The following is a 27,608-nucleotide window of genomic DNA, read 5'->3' as shown; positions in this document are numbered from 1 at the left end:
TTATTTGTTCCCTAATAGTCCCAGATATATTTGACTTTTTCCAAAAGAAATATAAATCTTATTAAAAAAACTTTAGAAAGTTGGCGTGTATATGTCTAGAGAGAGGTTACTTTTCTTTTCATCTTTTCTTCATCCAAATTCTGATTTCTTTCCCTTTGTCAGCTTAAATTAGGCTTTTAATGGTTTTTTTTAGCATTTTTTATTTAATATGTACTGAAAATGGTCTGGGCCTAATGTTAGCACAGCTGTGAAATTTGATTTTTATCCTCTTTACTAAAGGACTTGTGGGAGTATAAAGATTTTTATAACAGCGCTTCCTAAGGAGGTAAAACAATCAATATACTACCACTTTAAAAAAAAAAAAAAAAGTAGATAATTTGTACAGTACTCTTGACCATAGCAGTGATTAAATAAACACTAGGCAGAGTCACCCACTGTTTGTAAGGAGGTAAGAATATTTAGTCACTCCCATTCGCTCCTACTTTTTCTGTATCCAATTCTGGTACTGTGACAACAGCTCCAATGTATTTCATAGAGTCATGTGATAAAGGATTAGAAAGAACCTCTGGAGGTGATCTGATCCTGCAAGGCCACGTGAAATTGGGCTGCTCAGGGATGTGACTGGCATAGTTTTGGACATCTCCACAGAAAATTCAAGAAATTCCTGCACATGTTTGAAAACCTTTGTGGAGAAAAGATTCTTCATAATATCTAAAAGTTGTACCTTCCATCCGCTGCTCTCTATCCTGTCACTGTGCAGCTAAAGCCTGGGTCTGGCTTTTGACATCCTCCAGGGTGGATGGAGACAAGCAGTAAGATGCTCTTCATACTGATAAACAAAGATCTAAACCTCCCTGCAGGTGTTCTCCACCCCAGTCCCTGCTCAACCTGGTGGCCGTCTGATGAGCTCTCTCTGGCAAGTCACTGCCTGACTTACACTAGCTGGGGAGCACAAAATGGACACAGCACTCCAGGTTTCTCTCCTGGAAAGAAGAGCTGAGCAAAGGGGGACAGATAATTCCTTTGATCTGGACCTCCCCTGCTCAGCTAACCAACAACCTTTGCTGCAAAATTATCTCCACTTTTTCTTTACAAATGTTTTGGTTGCCGGGAAGTGTTGGCCACTGTTGGAAGCATGCTGCCTGCTCCTGTGGAGGACAGAAGGCTGCACACAGGGCCTGTGTTATTGTGGGGCCAGGCTGATTTCTCTCCAGTTTCTCTTTCTCCCATGTTCCTGCAAAAGTGTCCTTGTTTGGCCTAGCCAAGACAGGTACTCTGAGCTCTCATCTTCTCCAAGATGATGGCTACCACTTCTTAGCCCCCACTGGAAACATGAGCCTTTGGGTTGGAAATAAGCCACCTTACCTGCTATCTCATGGCAGCAGCAAAGGAGAACCTCAGGATGCTATGGCCTGGTTGCTCCTTGCCATCTGCACTCTTTGCAGCTTTCCATGGTGTACAACCCATTTTCAAAGCATCCTTCTGCCTTTGCCTATGCTCCAAGAGCTTAAGCTTTTACACCACACACCGGCTTTCTCTGGAGGCCTGATTACAGCCTGCTCTCTTGAATCAGCCTCTGGGCAGTCTAGGGAAACACCTGACCCCTGTATGTTGCAGGAGTTTTCAGTCAAGTTGGTATAATTTTATTTTAGTCAGAAGCATTCCTTGATCTGTGTCACAAGAAGGAGATAGGGACAAGTACTGAGGGAGCTGGAGATCTATCTCTGCTGAAGCCAAAGTAATTTTGCAATTATTTGTAATAATAATAAATTTGTAATTTGAAAAGAAAGTCAGGTCCTCTCCACCCAGCTTCTTTGACAGTTGGTATAGAAGAGATCCACTTCTTCACTATACAGAGGAGGGCAGAAGAACTGCAGATCGAAAAGAAGATATTACATTAATGGCATTTTTGACCACCAGGAGATATGTCCAAGCTGGCAAGGCTGATACCTGTGTCCTGCCTTCAGAATAGCTCACTGCCCTCCAACCCAGCTAATCACTGGCAGGTGTCTAAACCACCTTTCTAAGCCTGCCTCAAGACACTGAGCCCGGCTAGGCAAGGTTGTGGACTACAGATGCTTTCCAGGTCTGCAGAACAAAGGAAACAATTAATCTGTCCCTTCTGCAGGAAGTTTGTTGCTTCTTTCTGGAGGGTATCTCATCCAGAGCCATGCACACAGGCAGTGGCTGCATCTCCTGCTGGTCCCTCATCATCTCCTCTTCAGTGTCATCTCAATCTCCAATGGATCTGGGCCCCGCGTGACCTCAGAGCAAAACTGTTTTGTCGCCTCATGCATTCACTTTTTCTCTGCACGCATTCATTTCTTGCCCTGCCTCTCCATATCCTTCATCCTATAGGCTATCTCCCTTCAGCTTGTTTAGCCTTGGCAGGCAAAGGTGCTGGAATCACTTTTCCAGCAAGGAGTGGATTGTCTACTGCATATTCTCAGGGATGTGGTTGGTTTGAGCGTTTATAATCAAGTCTTTGTGGAAAGATTTAGTTAAGAGGGCAGGCTAGTGACAATCTTTCCCAAGCTGGACTGGGCTCTGGGGAAATCATCAGAAGGTCGATGTAAAGTCCTTCATGCTCCAATCAGAGCTGGCAACAAACCCCCCTTTCTTCCTTACACCCCCAACTGCCCCAAGGCCCCTCAGTGATCACAGATATGACACACAGCAACTTGAGGGGACAGTCCTGTGGGTGGATTTCTTTTAAGGGCTTTTAAGGTACAACAGGCATGGTACAACAGTATGGTCTGTCAGGTGGCTGGTGACAGCAAGGGGCTATTGAGAGATACATACCTCTGTTTCCTGACTCCAGGATTTGAAGTCTTCCATCAAAGCCACCCACTGAGGGGCTTCTCCAGGAATATCTGGAAACTTCTCAGTATGCCAAGGAAACTTTCATTCCAGTTCAATGGGAAAGCTTGCACATACATTTCTTGTTTATCATTATCTCACACTTGATGAGTTTACAAAGAGAAAACAGAAAATGTCAGTAAAGATAAGTTTCTTATTAACATTTAGAATTATTCAGTAAGAGTACTTGTTCCATGTGTATTCCAAGATCTCTGAGCAAGGGTGAGAACATAACATTAAAGTAAAATATATTTTACAATTATATTTTCAATAATTCTACTTTCAACTTTTATCATTATTAAAAAAAAATACTGTCTACTTTATATGCTTTTTTTTGACAAGACAAACATTGATCACTCATTATCAAGACTTCTGTCCTTTTTTGAGAGACAATTTATAAAACCTTCAATATTACACAAGATCAAAATTGCATACCATTTTTCTAATATTATGGTATACTCTATTTAATTGATAGCATTATTAAAATCAATATTCTCAAAAATGTGGTCTGGTATCTAAACTATTTTAGATCAATGGCATTACTTCCTTAAAGGAGTGTTGAATAGCTCTTTCATGAAAACTGAATAGCCTGTTTCATGTTCAGTTAAAGGTAGTAATAGAAGTTAATCCTAATAAATTGCAACAAATGAAAAAAAATTTAGATTAATACACCATGCTGTTTACTTAACCATTTAAAACCTATTAGGTAACTAGAGCTGAACTTCAGAAAATACTCAAAGAATTGTGTTTTAAATTATGTAGAGGAGTGTAACACTGTCATTTCCATCATTGCTAAAAAGCAGAAGATTGAAAAATCACTTTCACATAAAGCCACAATGAAACTTTGATGATAAATTTGTCACACTAGCAATAACAGAACTATAATACCATAGTTACTATAGCTGTAGTTTTATTTACAGCCACAGATATTAAATACAGGGATTTGGCAAAAGAAAGTGTCATTCTTTTATCTGACTTTTTAGTTAGTGTAGTCAGGCAGCTGTCAGTAGCACTCCATCTTTTTTTGGACAGATTTTAGATCTATTTCTTTACTAAAACCATCCTGGATATGCTTATATCAAGAAGTAGCTTTTCTGTATTACTAGGAAAACAAAGGCATTTACTGTCTACATGAACTTAGTTACATGTCAGGTGTGTAACACGATTGAATGTGTTGCAGCTGGAAACTAGAGTTGTTTAGGTGCAATTTTCATATTCACTCACTTTGGTTATATAAAAAAGATCTCTGTATGTGTGTGTGAGCTGTACACTGTTATATAAAGCAGATAAAAAAAACTGATAAATCTTTGTACATTTTGTATTTGATGTACTTGAGGGGAAAATTAAAAAAAAAAAAAACAGCACCAAAAAAAGCCCACAATATTTAAAAATATTTTGGTCCATTTCTCTTAACAAAATTTGTCTGAGGGACTAAAAATAGCCTTTACTAGAAGTGGTTATCTGTGAGCCACGGTTTTTTTTTGTGAGTGTTTGTGCAGATGCATAGAACTGGAGGGTCAAAATAAGAAATTGCCGAAAAAAGACATGACAAAAGAAGAAGAAGAAGACAAAATTTAATTCAAGAAGCATCAAGGACCCAAGTGCTATAATGCATCTTTTTACAACCTGAGTTTTTGCTCACAGCTCTTCATAATTATTCCAGATAATTCTTCAATGACTGTGAAGGTAGACCTACCAAAAAGTGTGTCATTAGCAAAACTAAAATATGCAGAGCCTTTGCTGATTGTAATCCATTCTTACTCTTGTGAAGATCTTGACTCATATGCTAGATGACTTCCTTCTCTGCTTTGAAAAGCAGTACAGGGTTGTTAGATTCCACCTAAGGAACCCATTACATGACCAGATGAGACATATGCTTAATATCACACTGGGATATCTGGAAGGATTTCTTTACTGTATAAAGAAACACAGTATTCCCTATCCTTCCACTTCATTAGCAGCACTTACTTGTTTCAGCTTTGAAATGAGAATCTATTACTTTCCAGCCTAAAGATGAGTGCAATATTGGCAAGCAAAGAAAAATCTACTAACTACACCTTTATTTTGTGCACTCAGAAATCTCTGAATAGTCCCACCACAATTTTAAAACCAGGGAACATCCTTCCTCCTAAATTAGGTAGCTGCTGTAAAGCTCTGTTTGTAAAAGCTTTTAGAATACAAAATATATTTGAAGGGATACTGAAATATATCTGTAGAAACAATTTCTCTTTATTTAAGCATCTTGAAGGTTTAAACATCCTGAGGAAGAGGATTGTAGTTTATCCCGTCAACAAAAGGAAGAAAACCTTAACATGAGGAACATAGGTAAAACATAATAGTTATCAAATACCATATACACTTATGTGATGTTGCCATCAACATATATTTAGCCAGATAAAACTTCAGGGAAGGTAAAAATTCAGGCTTTCATGGACTTGAGAAGCAGTGCTTGAGACCCTATGGATTAAAAGTATGAAGTGTGAGTGTGTTTCTCCTGTTACACAGAGATGAAACTTCAGTGTTTTCTGGCGTTAGAGTATTTTAAAGATAAATCAGACCTCTGTACTTTCTACAAGTCTAACAAAGTTTTCTAAGGCAAATTAAACAAAACAAAACACACACCAAACTTACCTTCCCCCTTCTCCCCTTCCTTCTCCCCCAAAATCTCCTAGGTTCTGGAAAAGCTTTGTAAAAAAAAATTTAATTTACATATAGTTAATTTATATACTGATTTTTAGATGTACCTCTTGAAAATATCATGAAAGTGGAAAAGAACTAAAAGTTGTACTTATTTTGTAGTGACCTGAATTTAGCATCAGATGTTAAAATCAAGACATGAAATTTTGGTAGAGAGATAAAAGTCGGAACAGAGACCTGACCACATGCCGGATGATATTAGTGGCAGATGTGATCGTCAGAAGTGTGATGGCATTTCCTCTGAATAGGCGAATGTACTCTTCAAACTTTGATGTTAACATGATTAGCAATGAAAGTATGCTTTGTTCCTTTGCCTTCACATGGTCTCAATATTGGCAGTTATCGTTTACTTGTATTTTTAAATCAAATATTATCCTGCCCTGTATTCATGTGCAGATGCTTTGCACAATGCTGCTTTTTCTGCTGGACCTAAAAGAGAACTGTGAATCATTGTACTGAACAGAAGCTAATTTTTTTCCTCTCTTTTACTCAATCCACGCATTTGTATTTCCTGGTTTTATACTGGAAGCCACAGTACCATGCTTTCCACACAACACCAATATACCTATTACTTTGACCATTGCCCCCAGAAAGCTATTAATTGACTGCAAACACAAATTTATTGCAAAATGACTGCAGCTTTATTAAGCAACGGGATTTACAGGCAATAACATAATCAATAGAACATTAATATATCACGTAATTAAGCAGTACTTACAAGCTGTGCCTGTAGCCTTAAATATATGGAACATCATTGTGACTGGCGATAGCTGTTGTCCAAAAACAATTCAAATCATGATTTCTAGGGAGGGAAAATACACATCCTGCCTCAATTGTAGGGAAAATGTCCTGTTTATCCCACACACATATCCTCATCAGCCACCTAAAAATTCTCACATCTGTGTCTTAAAAAATAACAGTTATGTAAGATTGTTACTATAACACAAGTTAGAACATCAAGGTATGCTCCTGAGAACACACTGGGACCAACGTTTTTATTTGAACTCCCATAAGTACACCTGGAAGTCAGTGATGCTTCAGGTATTTTGCACATTACTTGCGAGAGTAAAGATGGCAGAGCGAACAAAATATTAATTCTTGCACATTAGATTACTGTTGAGTGTCTTTCAGCTGCTGCAATAAATCTGGGTGTACTTATGGAGTTCTGTGAACCTAAAATAGAGTTTACTATTTCCATGAACTCTATTTGTTCTTGAATGAATGACACTTGAGATGATGGAATCTGTTAAATGGTATCTCTCAAGAGCCAAAATGGTCTTGAACACATAACTTTCCCAAAACTTGCACGAATAGTCTCTAGAGTTCTATGCCTTCTTTTGTAGCCAGAATATTAATTATTCTTAGTACATGGAGACATGTAAACCTGGAAAGCCATGTCTGCACTGCCCTATTGGAATGTGGTTCTGTTGGCAGCCCCGAGGTCAAATTTCCTGACCAAATTCCCTTACTACTTCCATGTACTTTTCAAATGTTCTCTGGCATATGGTAGGCATGTTGTTGCTTGAACAGGGAAATGTGTGGGACAGAACCATGCAAATATCCAATACCTCCAGGATATACCCCCCCATACAGCCTCAATACCAGTGTTCTGTAGTGCGTCTCCTGACGTACATAAGTCGATCCACTCTCACAAGGCTTGTAGATTTAGATCATGAGATCTTCATGCCATAACCCTGTTCCTCCTCTCTGCATCCATAATGTCTCTCCTCAAAAAGCCATGGCACATATACGCCTCTCATTTCCAGGTATGACAACGAAGTGAATGACAGTGTGCTACTGCTGAGAAATCATCAAATCAGGAGAGAATCTGGAGAGAATTAGTTTATTAGAACACAATCTGGGAAAGTCAGATGTAGCAACTCTAATTTTACAGAGACCACTGAAAATTTGGACCAAGTCAACTTAATGCAGAGAGGAAAGCATTGACACGTGAAGGAAGAAAAATTAGTGGAGCCTTACAAGCAAAAGGCAGTAACTCTGATTGGAAGGAGGCTGTGTATAAGGAGGTCCATCATAAGACTACTGTGCAGCTTCTTCTATTCTTGAAATGGAAAATGAGAAGACAGATCTCCAGACTAGTAACTCAAAACATGAAGGAGAAAAGGATGCCCCTAAAGTATACTTTAAAGGATACTTTAGGAATGTACCCCTAAAGGATACTTTCAGAGATAAAGACAGCAAAATATCTGCCATGCACATAAGCTTACGAGTGACCTGTTCGTCCCATTTGTTTTGAAGGACCTCCCAACCTAGAAAGGCAAACTCTTTATCTTGTTTGAAATCACTACCTAGGGGTAGTGAGAATCATCCCAAAGATATTCACTGCCCAGCACCACACTTCCAGGCAGGCAACTTTCTCCATTATGCATCTACAAATTATTCTTCCATCACATATGTATGAGCACTACTCACAAGCCAGAGGTTGGTTATTCTCTCACACTGTGCAGGATATAGTTCTTCTACACCTAAAGTAATCTGAAAAACCTATTTCAGATATATGCAGACTATCCTCTCTACTCCCAGTGAGAAGGAACAATTGTCTTTTGCTGCTTCCCAACTCCAACAAGCTTCACCTCAGAACTTTCCAAGGAAATTACTCAACATTTCTAAGAAGCAGGATGACCAAATCCTTAAGGGAGATTTACAGTAGAAAATACCAGGACAGTGTTCATTCTGTAGAAAAGGAGGCAGAATAAAGAAGATAACTTTTAGACCAGACTTCACACAATTTCACCATTGCTCAGAGGGACTTTTGATTTACACACAACACACATACTTAACTAGTTCTATCAATGCTGTCTGAACATGAGGATGAACATGGATGTAAGCCCAGAATTCCCCCTGGCAGAGAACTGTGTATTATCAAACACAACAAAAAATAACCAGATCAAAAGCAGTGTCCCAGGAGAATCTCACAATCTTATCCATTCTGGACACTTTCTTATGAATAACTGGGCAAACAGCCCAAAGCCTGATCTGGTTAGAATTGCACATCAGGTTTATACATTTGACAACAATTAAATATTTTTGTGCTTTCAAACATGTGTTTATTCTCTGGACTTAATGTCCTTTGGGACTGCCCTTAGCTCTACTGCTGTTTTCTTTGTCTTCCTTTTGAGATCAGCATGCACATGCTTGGATCCCAGGAGATGGGAGCCCCTGCACGTTCAGGTATGGACTAATGGTCTCTTACAGAAGAGCTGGGAGTCTCCAATCTCATTCCAAGGAAAAGTTTGAAAAATATGACTGCCAAGTGCAAAAGATATTCTCCCTGGGATCAGGGATATGAGCTAATGTGCTGCTTCTGACTAGGAGGTGCACCGCTAGCATTTTTCTGCCATGCTTTGAAACTCATGCAAGGAACAACTTCTGTCAGACAAAACAGTAGTATTCTTGGATCAAGACTAGCAGAAGACTAGCCAGGACAACGGACTGTGATGTCTGCGATGATGTCTTGGGAGCAGTATCCCATTGCTCATCTTCTTCCAAAGGTTCAGGAAAATTACATCCATATATGCTAGGTAGTGAGTTCAGGAGTATGTTTTCTGATGTAGAATAATGATGGAGGCTGGTACTCAATGTGGAATGATTTTTTTTTCCCCTGTAGTTTTACAGGAAGTTCAATTTTTAATTTCTTTTCCAAGTAATAGGGGAGAAAAATGTTTTCAGGTAATGAAGGAAGGGAGAACAGAGTCAGGAAGACATGGAGATCTGGTCTAGAGAACAGTCAGTCTGTTTGCTGACAGCAGCCTACTCTTACAGGAACCAAGGGAGAGACTCCTAGCTGCTAAGAGAACAAAGAAGAGAAACAAAAAGGAGAATATCATTTGAAAGGGAGGACAAGGAAAGGAGAGAAAAGATAAAAGTTTCGAAGCCAGGAAAAGGCCCTGAGAATAGGTGATGAAGATGACCAATGAACATTTACACAAATGGCTTTCAGCTGTGCCTGTTCCATTCCAGGAATAACTGACTGAAGCCATATCCATGGTCAATGAGCCGAGAGTCATAAGTGCTTATTGTCAGGAGAAAGTGCACAGATTGTGGCTCCAAAGGTAAGAACCACGCAAAGGAGATGCATGTGAAAACCCTTTTATATAGGTGATTGTACTCAAGACCCAAAACGCCTGCACTGGGCATGGATATTGAGTATTATCAGAAAGTCCTTTCTACAGAGATGTGACAAACTTGAATTAGTCTCTCAGAGCTTGTAAGATGCTATCAAACAAATGTAGATAGGCTCAAGTACCATATGCTCAATATTGTTCTTGGGGGGAGGGGGGAAAAGGGCAAACCCAATATCCCAGTGAGACCAAAAACATGCACACACCCCTTGTGATGGAAAAGCAATCAAACAATTTTTTGGGGGACAAAAGCACTTCTGTTATGCTTCTCTGATCCTCCATATAACTTGCATAAATTGGTAAGGGAGGACCTAGGCAAACTGTAGGACTTATCTTGCCTAAGAATTTCAAAGAGCAAACATCTTACAAGCTCTTGCTGAGAGCATCCTCATACCCAGAGAGTAGCCACACAAAATTTAGCACAAGATGAGACTTCATTAGATTTCTGGTGGATTTACCACAGATTGCCAGCAGTATACAAATTTCCTGTGTTCACAATATATTATCTCCTCTTACCTCTTGTCCACATGTAGTCACTTAGATTCACAGAGTGGGCCTTATGAGCAAGGCCTTGGGGAATAACTCTAACATACACATACAAACACATATGCAATAATAGAAGGCTATATAAATTTTTTTAAAAGTAGTTGGTGACATGAATTGGTTTATACTTCCTCCTCTGCTCTATTGCTTTGATTTCTTGTAAAGTTAGTAAGAAGATCACAACAGAGAAAATGTAACTTGAGAATGAATGTATATGTTCTTCAAATTATTCTTCTCCAAAGGGACATGCTGAATTTAAGCATCAAAATCTTCTTAAGGTTCTGGAAAGTAAGCCACAGGAGATACACAGGTTGTACACCTCCATATTCCGTTCCCCTCAGAAGATTATAATCTCTTCCATTAGCACACTACTATGCATTTTAATTTTACCAGAAGCACCATCACCATCACTACTCTCTTCATTTTATGAAGGACAAAAGGCACATTATTTTGTTCTCCTTTGTTCTTAAAAATCTTTCTACTAAAAACTTTATACACTGTGACATTCATCAGTATTTGTTAATTCATATTCTCAAACACTTTCTGAACTGCTGAAATTCAGAGCAGCAGTTAGGTATTTTTGCTGTATCCATCCTCATAAGTGTCTTGCTCCCTCACACAACCTAAACCATGCCTGTGTCAGGTGAAGAAACTTTACTTTTTCCTCTCCATCTATAGGAGAACTACATATATGGATATTTTTATCATAATCTCACTTTGCAAAACAATTTTTGTCAAGGTTTCAAAACTGAATTTCCTTTTTAAAAAAAAAAATATTAGCCCATTTATACTTTTGCATGTGAAGTTGTAAATCATTTATCCTTTTATAAAAAAAACTTCAGGGATTTGCCTGATGTTTTTAGAAATTTGTTCATGAAATCCATTGTTTATAAATTTTCCCAAAGATCCCACCATTGTTTTTCTAGATATACAAGATATTAGTAAAACTGAAGAGATCAAGAATAGGTCCCTCAATCAATTCTTAACCACTGAAATACACGGAGTAATTTAAAAATACGTTTTTGAGTTAAACAAACAAAGAAAAAGCCCTTGATCTTAAGGCATTTCTTACAATTTTAATACTTTCTAGGGCAAGCTGCTCTGATGACTCCAGTAAGAATAAGCATAGTCTGTAAACACCAGATTGTTTTCACCACATAACTGTTTGGATTTCAGTGTATAAATCCAGACATGACAGCCAGAATGTTTCCAGTGACATCATAGGAGTTGATGACACTGTGGTGAATACATTATGAATATGTGGATGCAGTTTAACTGCACCAGTTCTGGCTCTACCAGTCACCTGCTGTCACTCTGAGTCTTTGAAACATCCCATTACACCTGAATCTCTGTCAAGTGAAAATCCTAATTCAGAGGCTCAGGTTCCCATTTCTGCCATAAACAAAGCAGAACTTGGGGAAAGCTCTTCTCTGCCTCTGTGTCTCCATCCTCCACTGGTCTCACAGAGGCAGCGTTTCTTCATTTCATTCTCTGCAGACCTCATCTAGTGCAGTTTCACCTGTTCCAGGACAGTGGCTTTCTTCAGTGCTATACAGAGCCATTTTTAAAAGGATTCCAGGTACTGCTATTGCAAAGAACAGAAAAGCAATAATCACTTCCCCTGGGACTATGAGTTTGAGGTGTTTGCTCTTTGATAGCCTAAAATATTTTTTTTTTAAAGTACAATGTATATATTTGAGCAAAATATTACTATCATACTAGAACCAAAGGCTGATGGATGAGAGTTAAAAAAAAATAAATAGCAAGAGTTTGTATAGTCATCTATGCAGTTTACCTTGCCCTTTGCTTTGAAATGTCTGGTAAAAGATTCCTTGAAGTGCAGTATGGTAAAACTAACACTGATCTGAACTGTTTAAATTATTTGCATGTTACCACTGTTGCTTCCAATTAATGTATGAATTTTCTTGAAATCAAGCTTATCAGAGCCTGTATGTAAATTCAGTGGTCCTGGATACAGAAATTTCACTTGCCCATGACATTTTCAAGTGACTTATACAGGAGAAACATTTCTACAACAGTTTTATTATTTCTGCTGTTGTATCATTATCAGATAGGCAAAATCCTGAATTTAGGTCAAATTATTGTTTTCTTTATATTTTCAATTTTGCAGCAGCTACTGTATGAATAGACGGAGGAGTCTCCTTCACAATCACATGTGAATATTCCAAACAGCTATTTCTAATAGCACAGCTTACACATTATGCTATTCTAAATGGGTCTTTCTTTCCTGTAACTGTTGTGAGGCAAATTGTTAATACTTGATTATCAATAGTGATGTCACAAGGAAAATGCAATTGTATGAAAGCGATCAGCCCAAAGTCAAAACCTAAGTATACAAGCATTGAAATGAAAGAAATCAATATAAATAATGAGAGGGCAGTGCAAAGAGGCTCTGTAGAGATGGACTTGCTAACCCTAAACCCTTCCACCTGAATTATAACAAGTAAATCAAAGCACTCGTATATCTGGATCAAGGCACTTTGCAGCTTTGCTTTAGTGACAAGGGAATGGGCATTACCCAGAAGCTGTACGGTGATGTTCAGAGGCAGCTAACAAACCACCAGCTCAGCTTTTCTTTTCCATAGGGCAAGCACTCTGAATGCTCCTCCTCCCCTTAACTTGCTGAAACTTGCAGTTGTGATTCACAACCTGACCAACACTGATAGATAACAAACCACTGACCTTGAGGGCGGCTTTGTATGTCAGCCTTCTTATTGCGTTGAGTCACCGCACTCCTCGTGTGTGTTATTTTAAGTAGCACATTTATCAGCTAGTATCAAATAGATTACGTGGCCATGTGTATTTTATTAGTGGGTTTTGAGTATTAAAAAAAGAAAAATTGGAAAAAAATAACCACTTTATTAAAAAAAAAAAAGGCTTGAAGGCTCTAACACACTTTAAAAATCTCTTGTTTTCAGTTACAACATAAGGACTCTATATGGATGCTAATATGTTTTCATTTGTAGCTTTTCCAGACGTTTTTCCCCCAGCACACTGCAGTATAGCAATGTCAGAAATATATACCATTCCCCATAACAGGACACAGCTGTGGTGAATCTGCACAGAAGCAATTAATTTCCTTGTGGTATTTTTACACTGGGGTCTTAATGCAATTCCCCACTATACAAACAAAAAGCTCTAGACAGCTCCTGCTGCCTGATAAAAAAAAAAAAAATCAGATTGAGAAGGGCTGTTTGGCCTAGGACTGCTACAGGCAATGACTTGTAATGAGGCATCCCAACACTAATTATGAAGCTTATTAAAGAGAATTGTTTAAGTTGTACTAGAGTTCATGCTATAATCACGTTAAGGGAGATATGCAAACTGAATTGGGGTTCTCCTGGTTTTTTCCTTAGAGAAGTGGACCCACTACTTAATGAAGCCAATTTGGGTCTCCATTTATAGCAGCAATATCATTGCGCTTGGCAGACTGGTCAAGATGAATTTGATGGAGAGGCAGGTGAGAACCCCAGCAGCTTGGTGATAATTCACACATCATAGCCTTCACAACTAACTAACATCTGCGGGAGAGTGGGCCAAGAAACTGTCAAAAACAAATACTTTCAATCCAGGATTTTATTATTAAACTTCTCCCAATTGTTCAGTAAGGTTGAAAAAGCAATAGTTCAGTGTACTGTTTCAGGAAAGGAAAAAAAAAAAAGATTAATAAAGATGTTAGGAGGCTGAACTGCTGTGAGATTTGTTTAATTATTCCCCACAGTACTGCCCCAGCAATCTGCTGACATTTAGCCCCGACCTTGCAAATCCTCAGTAAATATTAATATATCAACTCAAACAGGGACCGTTGTTTTATTGGTTCACGGAGCTCAGAGAGATTCGCCACAGCAGTGAAAAATAATGTGCAGAACTGAGGAAGAACGGCTCCTTTGATATCACCTTCTGCTGCACACATGTGCTGGGAGCATCAACAAAATGGAAATTCTGTTACTTTGCCACAGCTGTAGAGTGACACTTCAGATGCCTTTGCTTCCCTTTGTACAGCCTGCTGGAATAATCCCAAAACCACAGTGGCAAGAGATTAGAAAACACACACACGCACGCGCGCGCACATATACACACACACGGCGGAAGAGAGAGAGAGAGAGATCACATTTTATTATCTGACACAGTGGATATTTTAATAATGGTGGGCTCCCACCTTAAAACCTAATAAGTTTTGCCAAGAACAATGAATGTGCTAAAAAGAGCCAAGGAGAGCTGAGTGCAATCTACTGGAATCTGTTTATTAGGATGACTTTGCCTCTGTGAGTGCCACATAAACTTCTTTTTTCTCTAAACAGTTGCCCCCACTGACTGCTTCCTAATGTATTTTATGTGCCTACAGTCCTCACAAATCCTAACAAAGCACCCCGAGTTTATTTTTCTCCTTTTTATTTGCTTGCCTCAAATGTAAATGTACATTATTAAAATATCTTCTCATAACTATATCTCCATTACTAATAGACGAGTGTTTGATGTGGGTCAATATTGCATCCAAAATTCTTGGGTTTAGGGGAAAGGGCTGCTGTGCAACATTTGGCATTCAGATGTATTGAGCTGCAGAGTTAATGCGTGATTAATTTTATTCATAAAAATGTTAATCACTTCATTGTGAGATCTCTTTAACATTCTGTGCACCGAACACCTTTTAACTTCTTTTTCACACAAGCTCACAAATGTATTTAATATTTTCAAACATTCTGTTATTACCAATAACACTGGTAATTAAACATATATTTAAAATGCAATAAAAAGCTGGCAAGTAACAGCACGACACCAAACACAAATGGAAGCCCGTTGCCCACTGCCTCCCCTGAGCCCCCTCCCCTTTGGCAGCAACTGACCAGTTTCTAAAATGTGCACTTGTTTGCAGAGTCCCAGAGGCATTTTTTTCCCTCAAGCCTACTCCAACCCTCATTGACACGGCCGAATACCATGAAAATAATACAACCAAGTAGTAAGCTATAGATGGTTCTAAAAATACTTCTCAGGGAGGGGACAGTCATGGTGTTAGGTACATCATGGCAGGCTGGGGGCTCTGAGGGGGTTGTTTTGGGTTGGGATGAGGTTGGGGTTTTTTTGAGACAAGCACTCAAGCCTCATCCGAGAGTGGTGTCAGGCACTGGTGGGTGTGCCGGCTGCACTCACTGACTTCTTGTTTCCAGCTGGGCAAGGCTATTGTGAGTGTATTCAGCCAATGCACTCATGAAACTGGATAAATGGATTAGTGGATCAGAGACACCATCGGCATCTTCAAAAGGAAAACAGCAGCCTGCAAAAAGACTGACATTTGTGTACTGGGGCAGAGGGTGTGTGAATGCTCTGCCTCCTCCAAAGGGACAAGACAGTGATAAACTTTCCACACTGACCACCTCACTTTGTGCTACAATTGACCAACAAAATAAATGGATTGCTTCATTGTTTTTGAACCGTAGGCAGCACAGGGAAAGCGCTCCTTGTGCAGCAACAAAGGACAATGTATTGTGTGGGGCCAACAGCTCAAAATAAAACCTTTAATTATCTACGGGTCAGCCATAAATCTGGAATAAAAATAAATGTTACTTTTTAAACTCGCCTTTAATTCTGCACAGAGTTTACGCCGACGCTTTCTATTCTCTCAGGAGAGGCACTACCAGGACTTGGAGTGCGCCCCACGTTTGCATTTTTGCATCAGCTTGACTCCCAAGGAACAAGTTTGGCTATCAGACACAAGGGAAGTCTATAATGCTATTTAAAGTAAGCAAAAACAGATAAAAATGTAATTTTTTCACTTTTTTTTTTTAAACACCCATGCATGTATTCTCTTCACATACTCAAAAAAGAAGCCAAAACTAATATTAATAGTGGTGACGGGACTCAAGTAAATTAATTCCTTACAGAAGTACATTGTTTAGTTTTAAGAGCTCATATTTTCGAAGTCTTAAATTTTGAATACCTATTTCTATGGGGTTTTCAGTCTCCTGGTACCCCGCGATTCCTGTCCACATGGCTGGTTTTATGGGCAAGCTATGAATGGCACTGCATGGGGGCACCGCACAATGGGGAACACCAACCTCGCCAGGAGCCGTTTCTGCAACTTTTCAGTGGAAAACACGCCACACAGCCCACGTTTATTGCATGTTCCAGCATTTTACTTGATTCCTTGTTCCCAGGTAAGTTTTACTGCTGAAACCCAGTGACTTGAAGCCTGGAATCAGGCGCCGTGTCGCTCCTCACCACAGCCCCCACAGAGTCAGTGGTGGGCTCAGGCCCTGCTGGCCATCGCCATGGCCCTTCCTGGCAGAGGGGGACCTGTGGTCCTGCACGGCACAGCTCCATGGGGCTACCACCCGCTTCCCACAGGCCAGAGAGGACCTGCCACAGCTTTTCCAGCAGTGGTTTCCTGATCTGTGGCTGGCAGCTGGGTTTTGGGACCAGTGGGTGGCTCCCCTTCATCCACCTGGATGCACAAAGGTCACCAAGATGGCAGAGGAACCTCACCCAGGGATTGAGGCAGCAATCTGGGGATGGAGAGCATGTGCTGAAGCCCATGTTCGATGCTGTCTTTCACAGGGCACTCACAACTCACCAGCCCTTTCCCTGTGCTGCCTGTGTGCCTTTGTCAGCCCCGGCTATTCTTTACATCTCACCTTTTAAGGACATTGGGGAATTACGAAAATATAAAAACAAAACAAACAAAAAATATAAACATACCGCAATAGCATCTCCAGGTGATGGAGACCCCCTTTATCGCATTCCCTCCCCAGACACAGTCCGGTTGCTCCGCCTCAGGGCGCACCCCGGGGCAGCCTGAGCCCCATTCCCACCCTGAGGTGCGCATCCCTCGGGGCGGACACCGGCGGCCCGCCTCTCCTCCGGGGCCAGGCGGCCCCGCAGGGCTCTTCCCGCCCCTGCCTAAGGGGCTGATGGGGGACGGGGACGAGGCAGGGCCGCGCAGTCCCTTCCGCGGGGCCGGCCGGCGGTGGGCGCGGGCGGGCGGGCGGGCGGACGAGGGACCCGCGCCAAGGGAGCCCCGCCAGGCAGAACTAATGCCGGGCCCACATTGTCCCCCGCCAGCCGCCGGGTGGTTTCAATACGAGCCTGTTTAACAGGGGGCCGATGGCCGGCCGAGGCACAGAGCCACCGCTGCTGCTGGCCCCCGCCTCCCCGCCCCCGCCGCTCCGCGCTCTTTGTAATAGTCTCATCTACAAGGACGATTGAAACTTTATAGTGCATGATTCATAGAGCGGGGCTGGCGCTCGGAGCCGCGGCGTATATTACATTAATCTGTGTCAGGCCACTAAAACAGAGATATGAATATGAATTCTCCATATTGCAGGGGAGATAAATGTGCTTGTGAATAATTGATCGGCGCCTATGGAAAAAAAAAAAAAAGTTAAAAAAAAAAGGAAAAAGAAAAAGAAAAAGAAAAAGAAAAAGAAAAAGAAAAAAAAAAAAAAAGGGCTGGGGAAAACACGGTCATACCATGAAAGTTAGCCGGAGATCGAGCGAGCCCCGAGATCACCAGGGCTGGTGAGGGGCTGCCGGGGGCGGGGGCAGCCTCAGCTCGCGCCGCACCCCCACCCCAGCTCCGCCGGTCGCTGCTGTCGGCGGCGGCTTCAGGGCCGGTCCAGTTTCAGACAGTGAATCAAAAACTCAACCAAAGCAGCAAGAAGGGATGACAGGAGCCGGGAATGATAACAATCGTTGGAATGAGCCAGTTTGAGAGCACATACCCTACTAATTTTCTTCTTCCCTTTCTCTGGGTTTGTTTGGGGTTTTTTTTTTTTTGTTGTTGTTGGTTTTTGGTTTTTTTTTTTTAACCTTGTTAAAAATAGGCCTTTTTTCAGAATTAAAAAAAAAAAAAAAAAAAAACAAAAAAAAACAGAATAAAAATTGAGGCATGCATACCAATCAGCGTGTTTCATAACTACGTCTCTGTGACAAAGCCAAATCCCCGTAAAGCTGCCGTTTGCTTTTAATCTGTTCTGGCAACTGCGAATTTCTGAGTTGGCTGAACTCGAGATTATATCAACTTTTCAGTGTTCTTTCTTCACAGATTTCTGCCTTTCTTCTGTTACTGCTAAGTAAATAATAACAAAAACACGACATTTTCTACTGGGGGAGGATGGAGGACTATGCAAACGTATTTAAAAAAAGTGTTTTCTGGCAGCCTTTTAAGTAGCACGAAAATGTATCACTCGGTTGCCACTCGGTTGTCGCGCTAAAAGTATATTACTCCTTTTAGTTCCCATTCGATTCAATGTAAATTTTCTTATTGACTTTATTTATCAGGTTAGGGTAGCATCATCATTAAAAAAGAAAAAAAAAAGGGGGGGGGAGGAAGGTAGGAAGCTAGTACTTTCCAATTTACTCTTATCAGCTCTAAGCATTCCTAATTACCGCAAATCGTTTAGCTTAAGCCTCTTCCCTGCAGTCTGGTGTTTTCTGGTATACATCTGCTGGGGTGGATCTCAGTGAAAATATGACAGAAAAACTACAAATTTTTTTCCTGCCAGGGTGACGTAAACGATCATTCCTAGCACGGTTCACGTGACAAGCAAAACCTCGGGACTGTGAAGCTCCCGCTCCTTCCCAACACCGGCGCGGGGGCTCCCGGCGGCGGAGAGCGGGCGGGGGCGGTACGGTGGCGTCCCGCCCGGCCCGGGCTCCGCAGCCGGGCAGCCTCCGAGGGCTCCGTGCGGAAGCGCAATGAGCAACCGTACACGTCCTCTCTCTCTGAAACTTCCTGCAGGAGAAATGGCCACCTCACTGTGGCTTTCCGGGGAGGGAAAGGCGATCACCCTGCTCCCCCAGGTGCCGAATAGGCTGAGGCAGCGGCCTTTGGGGAGTGCTGGGCACTGAGGCACACAGGCACGCCGGAGCTTTTCCGAATTAAACAACACGGCATTTCTCAGCTGACCTCAGGACTTTTCGGTTTTCCCTTTTTTAAGGGGAAGACATTTGCGCTCCTGTCCAAAAAGTTTGGGAGCGGCGAAAGCACGCTCCGTCCCAGCAAGCAGCCCGCAGCCCGGGGCGCGCTCGTCCGGCAGTCGGCATGCGGCTCCCAGGCCGCCCCCGCCTTCGCCAGCCGCAGGGGACACAGGAGCCCGGTGCTTCACCCCATCCCCGGCAAACGCTCCGGGCGCGGTGGGGAAAGACGGAACGGTGCTCACCCCGCGGGGCTTCATTCATCGTCCCCAGCTCCCGGTAACACCCTCAGCTGGTTGGGGAGGGAAGCGTCACCATTGTTAGCGTTAGTGGGGGGGAAGAGGTGGCAAATTCAAATAAGCAGATGAGGAAAAAAAAAAAACATCCAGTTCTGCAACAGAGTCATCTCTAGACATGCTGAGGCTTCCAGAGGAAAACTGCCAACCAGATAACTACTGGGAATTATCACTCTCCGGAGGATGATCAGATCTGTAAGCGCACTCCGGAGGACGCAGCTGGCTTTCTGGCCGAGTTAAAGGCGGGCACCCTCCGGCCCTCCGCCCCGGCCGAGCGGAGCCGCGGGCCGGGCGCGGGGACGGCGCCGCCCGCCGCCCACAGAGGGCGCTGCGAGCCTGCCCAAAGCGCGGCCCGCGGCTCCGCTCGGCTCCGCTCGGGACCGCTCGGGACCGCTCGGCCCCCGGCGCTCGGGGAGCGAGTGCCCGCGGACGGGCGAGACGCGCGCACGCTGTCGCTGCTCCGCTCCCCGCAGCTCCGCTCCCTGCTGAGGTTCCTGTGCCACACAGGAACCCCCGCTCCGCTGCCCCTAGGACAGTTCGGCAGCGCCGCGCTCGCTCTGCCACGCGGAGCGTCCCGGCGCGCCTTGAAGGTGCCGTCTCCACCTTGGAGGAGCGGAGCCGGTCCCTGACAGGCAAGCCAGGTCGGTCCCCGGAGGCAGCGGCACCCCGGCCGGCTGGGCTGCTCGAGGACGGCCGCATTTCCCGAGAGGAATTTGGGAACGGTGACAGCCGGTGCGGGACTGAGGCGATTTCGTCTGAACTGATATGGAAGAGACAGCAATTGCGTCAGGTCTACACCAGCCCTGACCTGACGCACCGTTGAGCTCTACAGGCTTGAAGATTTTTCTTTCTTTTTTTTTTTATTTTTAAATACGTCTTCCCTCTCTCCGAAGGCTAAATTACTCTAGTTTGGTAAAAAGTGCTTTGTTCTCTTTTGTTGGAACAATTACCAACGGGACACTGTCTGTCATTTGAGAAAAGGAAAAAGAAAAATACACTGAAACAACTAAAAGCCGAAATACAAACTAATTTATGTATGCTAGGAACTGCAGGATGTCAAAATGAGTCTCTTTCCAGAAGCTCTCCTTCAGATATTCCACACAAAATCTATTTTGCCTGACTTGTTTCTCTGCTCCATCAGAAAAACGCAAAATATAGGAGCTCACTGCCTCCACCTCTTTGCCAACAGATCCCTAAGCCATAGTTTACCGAGGCTGCTCTTTGATTGAGATGATTTTGCAGCTAAATCAAGATCAATATTCTGATCTCTAACAAGAATTTTATTAATATTTTATTTGAAAATCTCATCTTGTTTCCGACAAGTCCTAGTTTGAGGTTGGTTTAGTTTGGATAGGGCGTCACCGCATTATTTCTTAATGACTTTCCCAGCTGCTTCTTTCCATTTTCCACCATCAACAACCATCTGGTATCTTATTAGCACCTCAATGCTCATTTAGTGTTCTCATTTAGGAGGAAAAAAAAGAGAAATAAACACTCAAAATATTACACATTTCAACGGACTGTCTTTGGAAGATTAATGCCTTTTTAAAACGATGGATTCTGTCTCTCAGTCTATTTTCAACCAGCAGATCGGAATCGCAAAACATTCTTCTAAGATTTCTAAGATATGCAAGAGCTGCCTTTTTTTCTTCTTTTTTTCTACTAAGATTGCATTTAATCTCATAGAAAAATACTTTTCACCGTTGTATTTCCTCTGTGTTTATTCAAAGTGCATATCGCTACAAATAATTATTTTTCCTAAACTATGGGTTTTTTTCATCTTGGATGAGAATATATACCAAAGCACTAAAGCTCTTGATCCAACTTAGCAACCAGTTTGAACAGCAAAGTTATACACTAGGGAACTGTGAGAAAACTTGTCCTTTTCAGTTTTAAGAAACTATTTTGAATCATGAGTGGAAGTCAGGTCCATTTATGTCTGGAAAGTAGATACTACAGAACACATCTGAATCACCACAATTGAAAAAATAACTTTAATATTACTAAGGCAGGAGCCAGCTTCACTCAACTTCGTAAGTTTGCATGTATAAAAAAGGAAGCTCACAGCTTGTTTTTGGCAAAATAGCTTGGATTTGCTACTTGAAGTTTCAGTTACCCAAAGAAGGAGACTTGACTTTTAGAAAACTTATTATAAATGTTTGAATAGATTTGTAATATATGTATAAGATCTGTAGCAACAGAATACATACCTGAAGAGAGCTCATAATTTCATTTAGTTTATTAGACAAAAATATATGATTTAGACAAGTTTTGCTGACGTGTTATTTACAATCTGAAATCACTCTATATACAGAAAAAAGAAAACCACAAACACATGGGAAACATTTACCAAACAAATAATCCAAGAATGGTTAGAATAACACGATCTGAAATGGTACAATGAGGAAGGGAATCCATCTACAGATTTGTGTAATGCTTTTATGGATTTGCACCACCTTATTGCAAAAAGAGATTGATGGGTGTCGTTTATACCGTTTCCTTTTTTTCACTCTCTCTGTCCTTAATACCAGTCTATGTAATATTTTTTTCACCCAATCATTTAATCAAGCAGAAGGGAGAGCTGTTAAAATTCTCGGTGTTCCCTCTTGCTGAGCCAAAGAGCTGCAGGGGGGGAAGGGAGGAAGGAAAAAAAAAAAAAAAAGAAAAGAAAACAACAACGTGACAATCTTTCAGGGAAAAAAGTATCTTTTTTTTTTTTTTTTTTTTTTTTTTTTTTTTGCTTCAATTGCGTGTATATTGCTATAGCGTCTTAGTAATAGATAATCTCACAAAAATCATTGTCTCTGGTGTAATTAACACAAGATCTTTGAGATCTGTTAAGTTTTAGAAAAGTTACAGTCTGGCTATGTACAGTTGCAATTTAGCCTAAGTTTGAAAAGATTAGAGCAACTCCTGTGCTGTTCTCATTGTCGGTATGTATTATTATGGTGATGATTAGGTGTTATAATTAGTCTTTATTATTCAAACACTTTGTTTCACATAGGTAACATTCCTACAGTGAAAACAAACAAACAAACTCACTTGTCACGGACAGGCTGGAAGGGCGATTTTAGCGGCTGGGGTGGGGAGTCAGTTCTCGGTACATTTTCTCTTTCTAGAAGGAGACAAAAAAAGAAAAGAAACAAAACAAAATTTAAAAAGAAAATAAAATAAAAAAAAAAATACAAACAAAACCAGAAGAACCATTTTAGAATAATAACAGTAAGAATCTGGACACAGCAGAGAACACACTTCCCTCTCACCCTCCTGTTCAGACATGAACAGACACATGTGTATGTGTGTACAGCACTATACCCTACTTTCAGTATTTAAGTAGTCTGCAAGCTTTTCTTGACACATTTCTTACTGTCATTGAAGTTATTGGGAGATGGGGGTCATGAAACCTATACGTTTCACTGTGCTCTTCCTGAATTTTCATCTTACTTGATGGGCGTATAGGGTGAGAATGTAATAGGCCACGTGAAATGTGCTTAATGTATGAGACCAACATGCTGGGTGGGGGGCCGGAAATCAACGCTAGAGTAAACTGTAGCTCCATTAAAAGCAATCAGTTACACCAGTGTGACACCATTCCTCAAGGAGGAGTTCACGTGCAAGTGTTGGGGGTGGAGGGAGAGGTGAAAGCCTGATACATTAATTACCTATGTGCTTGGGACTGGTCCTCTCTGAAGGTTTTTCGCTGCTTAGAGCTCCCAGGGTTGCTGTTAAAACAGAAGATTGTTGCTGGGCCTGGAGGTGGTGATTGTGATGAGCAGCATGGTGGTGATTTACTCCCAAAAAGGACCTCACATTTAGAAGAGAACTCTGAGTGAGGAAAGCCCCATTTGTCCAGTTGTGAAATTTGCCAATCTGGCATGTGTAGAGTCCATGGCTAGGGAGAAAAGCAGGGTGCTGAATCTGAGGAGAAGTGTGGTTAACCTGGGGAGGAGGGGGTGGAGGAGGAGAAGATTTCAGGGCACCATCAGGACTGGTTGCCGTCTCTGCCAAAGACCAAATCTTGGGTTTGCTGTGAGATGGCATCTGTAAATTGTTTGGTCCCCCAGAACTGATGATTCTCGTGCTATTGTCAGAGGCCTCCTTCACCATGGCCAGCGCGTCTTTGGGTTTCAGCCCTTCAGACCCTGACAGTGCCAAATCCTTCTCCTTTTCCAAGTGCTCCTCTTCACTGCTTTGTCTCAGGAGCTCGGGCTTCTCCTCCTCTTCCTCGTTGCTCTGCTCCCCATCATTCTCATCAATTTTATCTATATCTATGCTCTCCAGGTCAATTTCCTCATCATCTTCATTCTTTTCGGGGTCCCCCTCATTGTCACTCCCGAAGAGGTTTGCATCTTCCTGGTCCTTACTCCTGGAGCCCCAGGTCACCTTGTTCTCCTTCTTGAGCCGCCGGCGGGCGTTGGCGAACCAGGTGGAGACCTGGGTGAGGGTCATCTTGGTGATGATGGCCAGCATGATCTTCTCGCCCTTGGTGGGGTAGGGGTTCTTGCGGTGCTCGTTGAGCCAGGCCTTGAGGGTGCTGGTGCTCTCCCGGGTGGCATTTTTGGGCCGCCCCGGGTCCCCGTATTGGAATTGTCCGTAGGGATAATAGGCGGGGGCAGTGTGGGCAGCAAAGGTAGCAGGGTGGACACCCGGATTGTCTTTCAGCTCGTACTGGGAGCCCTGCAACACATTCAGACAAGCGGAGAGGAAAAAGCACATCAATTATCTCGTTAGCGTCTCTAACAGACCTGAATAGGCTACTCCGGGAACCGGAATACGCCTTTCAGCGGTGCAAAGGGTCTTCACAGCCAAATTCGGCCCTGCCCGTTCCAGGCTCTTCACATTTAGATCATACAGACAGCTGTTCCCAAATGATTCCCCCTTCTTGCAGGGAAAGGAAAGAGAGGTGCTAAGCGGCGGTCTGACAGACACTGTGAGTATTTTCTCCGCAAACCAAACCAAACCAAACCAAACGACGGAAAGGCAGCAACTTCGCCTTTGCCTCGGCGAGACAATTTACTGTGCCCTTGAAATTATCAGGCACATAGAACAGGTACTACACCGCAGTTACAAACTAATGACCGCGCACAGCGCCGCATTTATCTGCAAAGTATCCAGGGGGATGTTAGAAATGCATGAAGAGCATTCTTTATTTTTGCTCCTAGTGAGATGAGGCTGGGGGGATGAATGCACAACTTCAGTATGAAGAGACTCATAATGTGAAAGACTTTCCACACACATGCCAACACCACCGTCCCCGCTCCCCAAATCATACACCAAGATTCTGGAGTAAAACATTAACTTCGAACTGTTAGAAGAGCCTTTAAACTCTGGAATGAAAACTGATCCAGGCATTGTAGAATACGGATATTTAGACACTTTATCTCATAAGTTTTACTTTGATCCGGCCAGAGCAAACACAAGCTGTTTACAAGCGTTTAGAGACGGTGATTTATTTGCAATCAATATTCTTTTTATCATCAGTAGTAAAACACACCAAGTCAAATTATCCCATCAGGTGTTTTGGTAAATAACATTTTATCTTTCTAGCAACCTCATTAGGCCTCATTATTACCGCAAATTGTCCAGATATTAACCTAATATTTTAGTTCTTGATTTACAAATGTTCAGAAATTTAGAATTTATTTCAAAATATCACCGTCATGGTTAATCACTGTAATAAAATACCAGGATACTTTGCGAGTAGGAACGGGAACTGTTCCAAAATAGCTAACATTTCAAGCAGTTTTCTTTCTTTATTTCTTCTATTACGATCTCGTCTTTTTTTGTTTTGTTTTGTTTTTTTTGCCTAGTCCAGAAATACATTCTTCATACTACTATGTCATACTTTATGTCAGCCTTAGAAATTGACCTCTTCAATAATGTTTGTGAAGAAACTAATTTAACTTTGTCGAACAGTTAAGAATGATCATGCATTTTAATTTCAGAGACACCGCTTATACACAAAGAGTAGCCCGATGTAATTTTTGTAATGTGTTACAGAGTGGGCTTTCTGCACTCCCTTTATTCTACTGTCTTTTGTTATTGTTGCTGAAATGATATTTTTTGTGTAAACTCTGTTGGGAATTCTTTTGAAGAAGCCACTTGTCAATTACTCATTGCTTCTGTCTCAACTTCTACGGCATTTCCAAAATCAAGGTTAAAAAAAGAGTAGGAAATGCATGCTGTTTGAAGTGACTTTATAGGAAATGTTTGCAGTAGAAAAATGATCTGGTTTCAGATGTTGTCCCTTTTTCAACAGCGTATTTTCCTATTTGCCTACATATATTTATTAAAAACCCTAACAAGTTATGCATTGCGTGCATTCAGTTATAAATATTCACACTTTTCTGTGCCAGGGAGAGAGCAAAGAGGGACGTTTAGAAAATTAAGTGGAACCTATGTGTAGCGCCGCCGACAATTTTGGTAATACCAGCAAAGAAAATGTTTCAACAACACCGGATATAAAAACAGTTAGTTAAAAAAAAAAAAAAAAAAGTTTCACTTTTTAACTATTAACGTTTTTAAGAAAATGTCAAATGAATCCCGAGGACAGTCTGGGTGGCTACAATTTCTCTTAGAATTAACGCCGATATGGGTTTTTGCCTCGATGCCTATAATGGGATGTAGATACCCTCTTTCGTTTCATGCAAATCCCATCTATGATACCCGCCATAATCAGAGTATGAAAAGTTCAAGGAACAGAACGGGACATTTTCAAGGCTTAAGGAAAATGCCTTGAAATAAACGGGCGCCCCAGGTACCGACACTTTGGTCTTTCGGACGGAACCTCTTTATTGCTCAGCGGAAAAGAAAAGTACCAAGCGGAAAGAGGAGCGTGCTGGAAAGCCCAGTGAAACAGCAGGACCGACAATATCACCCATCAACAACACCACCAATAACAACAAAGAAAGAAAAGAAAAGAAAACAAAAAAATAGCCGAGTTGCTAGGGAAAGCCGACAATACGGAGGCAGGAGCCCTGCTTAGCGGTTCCACCGCCAAGAAAAACTCGGAGGAGTTTTGCCCGGCTGGAACGACGAGGAGGATGGGGGGGCTTCGCGTGCAGACTGAGCCCGCGACCCCCAGCCCCACTCTCGCCCGCAGACCCGTCGACAGCCGCGCTTCCCTCTCCACGGCGGACCCCAAGCCGGGTGTGAGCCGCCACCGCAGCCGGCCCGCCGCCCCCCGCGCTGGGCTCCGTAGCATCCGCCCGCCCCCGGCTCCCCCGGCCTCCGCGGCCGCGCTCGGCGGACTCGGGCAAGCGCGGGGGGCAGCGCGGTGCTCACTCACCATTTGGGAGAAGAGGCCGAGGTCGGCGGTGTAGGGCAGGAAGGCGCTGTAGTTGGGGGCGCTGTAGGGGCTGGCGTACATGCCCAGCACCGAGGTGACAGCGGCCGAGCCGCTGCCCAGCTCGGCGCCCGCGGGCCGGCCCGAGGCGGCAGCGGCGGCGGCGGCAGCTGCGGCGGCGGCGGCCAGCACCCCGGGCCGGTCGCTCCCGTACACCGCCTGGCTGGCGCTGAGATACTGCGGGTAGCCCAGCTGGGGGAAGGACATCTCCGGGGCGCGGGCACAGAGGCGGCGGCAGCAGTACTGGCGACAGCAGCAGAAGCGGCAGAGATATAAAAAAAAAAAAGAGGAGGGGGGAAGGGGGGGGAAGGAATTATACAAAAAAAAAAAAAAAAAAAAAAAAAGAAAGGGGGAGGAGGGAGTCTGTTGAAGAGCCGGGGAGGGGAGCGGAACAAACCCGGGCTTCTCTGGATCTCTCTCTCTCTCTCTCTTTCTTTTTTTCCTCCCCCCCCCACCCCGCTCTTTACTGGAGTCAGGCAGGGCGAGAGAAAAGAAATCGAGCCGATAATTTTCTTTTTTCGTTCTGATTTCTTTCTGTCAGATATATATTGCACCCTAGGTATGGAGGAGGAGGAGTGTGGCAGGATTCAGTGGGGTGTCTTTCCTCAAATCTCGGCTCTTCTGTGCTCCTAAATCCCTTAGATGTGATCTGATCAACAATTGAGCTCCAACTGATGTGTCTGCCCTTAGGTCCTAGGCTGATCTTTCAGATACAATTTGAAGTTGATGTTTTGATTGGCACCCACTTGAGCTGGAAGCGCCGCCCCGCGCCCCCCGCCCGCCCCGCCGCCCCCC

The 27,608-nt window shown here is 42.7% G+C and overlaps 1 protein-coding gene across 1 annotated transcript; it reads right to left on the bottom strand.

The window, feature by feature from the left end:
• Positions 1-21,692: 21,692 nt before the first annotated feature.
• Positions 21,693-27,047, bottom strand: IRX1 (iroquois homeobox 1). Its single transcript, XM_053980813.1, has 4 exons — positions 26,757-27,047; positions 23,131-24,145; positions 22,511-22,583; positions 21,693-22,090 (listed from the first exon to the last, which is right to left on the bottom strand). The coding sequence occupies exons 1-4, from the start codon at positions 27,018-27,020 to the stop codon at positions 22,033-22,035; spliced, it is 1,410 nt and encodes a 469-aa protein (XP_053836788.1). The 5' UTR covers positions 27,021-27,047; the 3' UTR covers positions 21,693-22,032.
• Between the last annotated feature and the right edge of the window lie 561 nt (positions 27,048-27,608).

This window comes from Vidua macroura, chromosome 1 (assembly GCF_024509145.1).
Source record: "Vidua macroura isolate BioBank_ID:100142 chromosome 1, ASM2450914v1, whole genome shotgun sequence".
In the NCBI taxonomy this organism is placed as follows: Eukaryota; Metazoa; Chordata; class Aves; order Passeriformes; family Viduidae; genus Vidua; species Vidua macroura.
Note: the sequence above shows the minus strand (reverse complement) of the source record. Positions and strands in the feature narration are given on the sequence as shown.